The sequence below is a fragment of the Protopterus annectens genome, chromosome 10.part0 (assembly GCF_019279795.1).
Source record: "Protopterus annectens isolate FY-2018-M chromosome 10.part0, PAN1.0, whole genome shotgun sequence".
Classification (NCBI taxonomy): domain Eukaryota; kingdom Metazoa; phylum Chordata; order Ceratodontiformes; family Protopteridae; genus Protopterus; species Protopterus annectens.
This window is the reverse complement of record NC_056744.1, coordinates 360,183,373-360,184,892: the sequence shown is the minus strand read 5'-3', so window position 1 is coordinate 360,184,892 and position 1,520 is coordinate 360,183,373. Positions and strand designations below refer to the sequence as shown.

Below are 1,520 nucleotides of genomic sequence, written 5' to 3'. Positions count from 1 at the left end.
ATTACTTGGTGAGATTAATGAAATGAACACCACTTAAGAATGACTTGTACAAAATAAGAACGTGAATATGGTAAAGTTTTTAAAGATGTTGAGTTAATGATAGAAAAGGCTACAATTAAAAAAAATGTAATAAATTAGAAAGAGATGAAGCTGAATATAAGGAAGGGAAAGCTCATCCCATCCTTAAAGTTTATAACAAGCATGTGTCAGCAGTTAATATTTTAATATAGATACGACTGAAAGTAATCATCAACACCAAACTAATAAGGATAGTTGTGACGGTGATCAACATAAAAGTAATAATGACGGTTGTAATGATGTCGGTAAACATAGATACTGCTGTAATTATCAACACCAAAGTAATAATGACGGTTGTAATGATGTCGGTAAACATAGATACTACTGTAATTATCAACACCAAAGTAATAATGACGGTTGTAATGATGTCGGTAAACATAAATACTACTGTAATTATCAACACCAAAGTAATAATGACGGTTGTAATGATGTCGGTAAACATAGATACTACTGTAATTATCAACACCAAAGTAATAATGACGGTTGTAATGATGTCGGTAAACATAGATACTACTGTAATTATCAACACCAAAGTAATAATGACGGTTGTAATGATGTCGGTAAACATAGATACTACTGTAATTATCAACACCAAAGTAATAATGACGGTTGTAATGATGTCGGTAAACATAAATACTACTGTAATTATCAACACCAAAGTAATAATGACGGTTGTAATGATGTCGGTAAACATAGATACTACTGTAATTATCAACACCAAAGTAATAATGACGGTTGTAATGATGTCGGTAAACATAGATACTACTGTAATTATCAACACCAAAGTAATAATGACGGTTGTAATGATGTCGGTAAACATAGATACTACTGTAGTTATCAACACCAAAGTAATAATGACGGTTGTAATGATGTCGGTAAACATAGATACTACTGTAGTTATCAACACCAAAGTAATAATGACGGTTGTAATGATGTCGGTAAACATAGATACTACTGTAGTTATCAACACCAAAGTAATAATGACGGTTGTAATGATGTCGGTAAACATAGATACTACTGTAATTATCAACACCAAAGTAATAATGACGGTTGTAATGATGTCGGTAAACATAGATACTACTGTAATTATCAACAGCAAAGTAATAATGACGGTTGTAATGATGTCGGTAAACATAGATACTACTGTAGTTATCATCTCCAAAATAAAGTGGCACTGGTGATTTCATAGTTATTTGAAACATTTGAGAGGCTAAGCCTTCATTTCAAACACACATGCACTACATTCACACACAGGCACATGCATGCATGCACACATACTACACACACACACACACACACACACACACACACACACACACACACACACACACACACACACACACACACACACACACACACACACACACACACACACCATACTTTTCAGCATTTTTGGCTAGGGGGTTGGTTTCAGGATGGCAGGTGTAATGTTGCCTATTCCA

At 33.8% G+C, this 1,520-nt stretch overlaps 1 protein-coding gene across 1 annotated transcript; it reads right to left on the bottom strand.

Moving 5' to 3' along the window:
• Positions 1-260: 260 nt before the first annotated feature.
• LOC122814151 (histidine-rich glycoprotein-like) lies at positions 261-1,265 on the bottom strand. Its single transcript, XM_044086764.1, has one exon. The coding sequence runs from the start codon at positions 1,263-1,265 to the stop codon at positions 261-263; it is 1,005 nt and encodes a 334-aa protein (XP_043942699.1).
• Between the last annotated feature and the right edge of the window lie 255 nt (positions 1,266-1,520).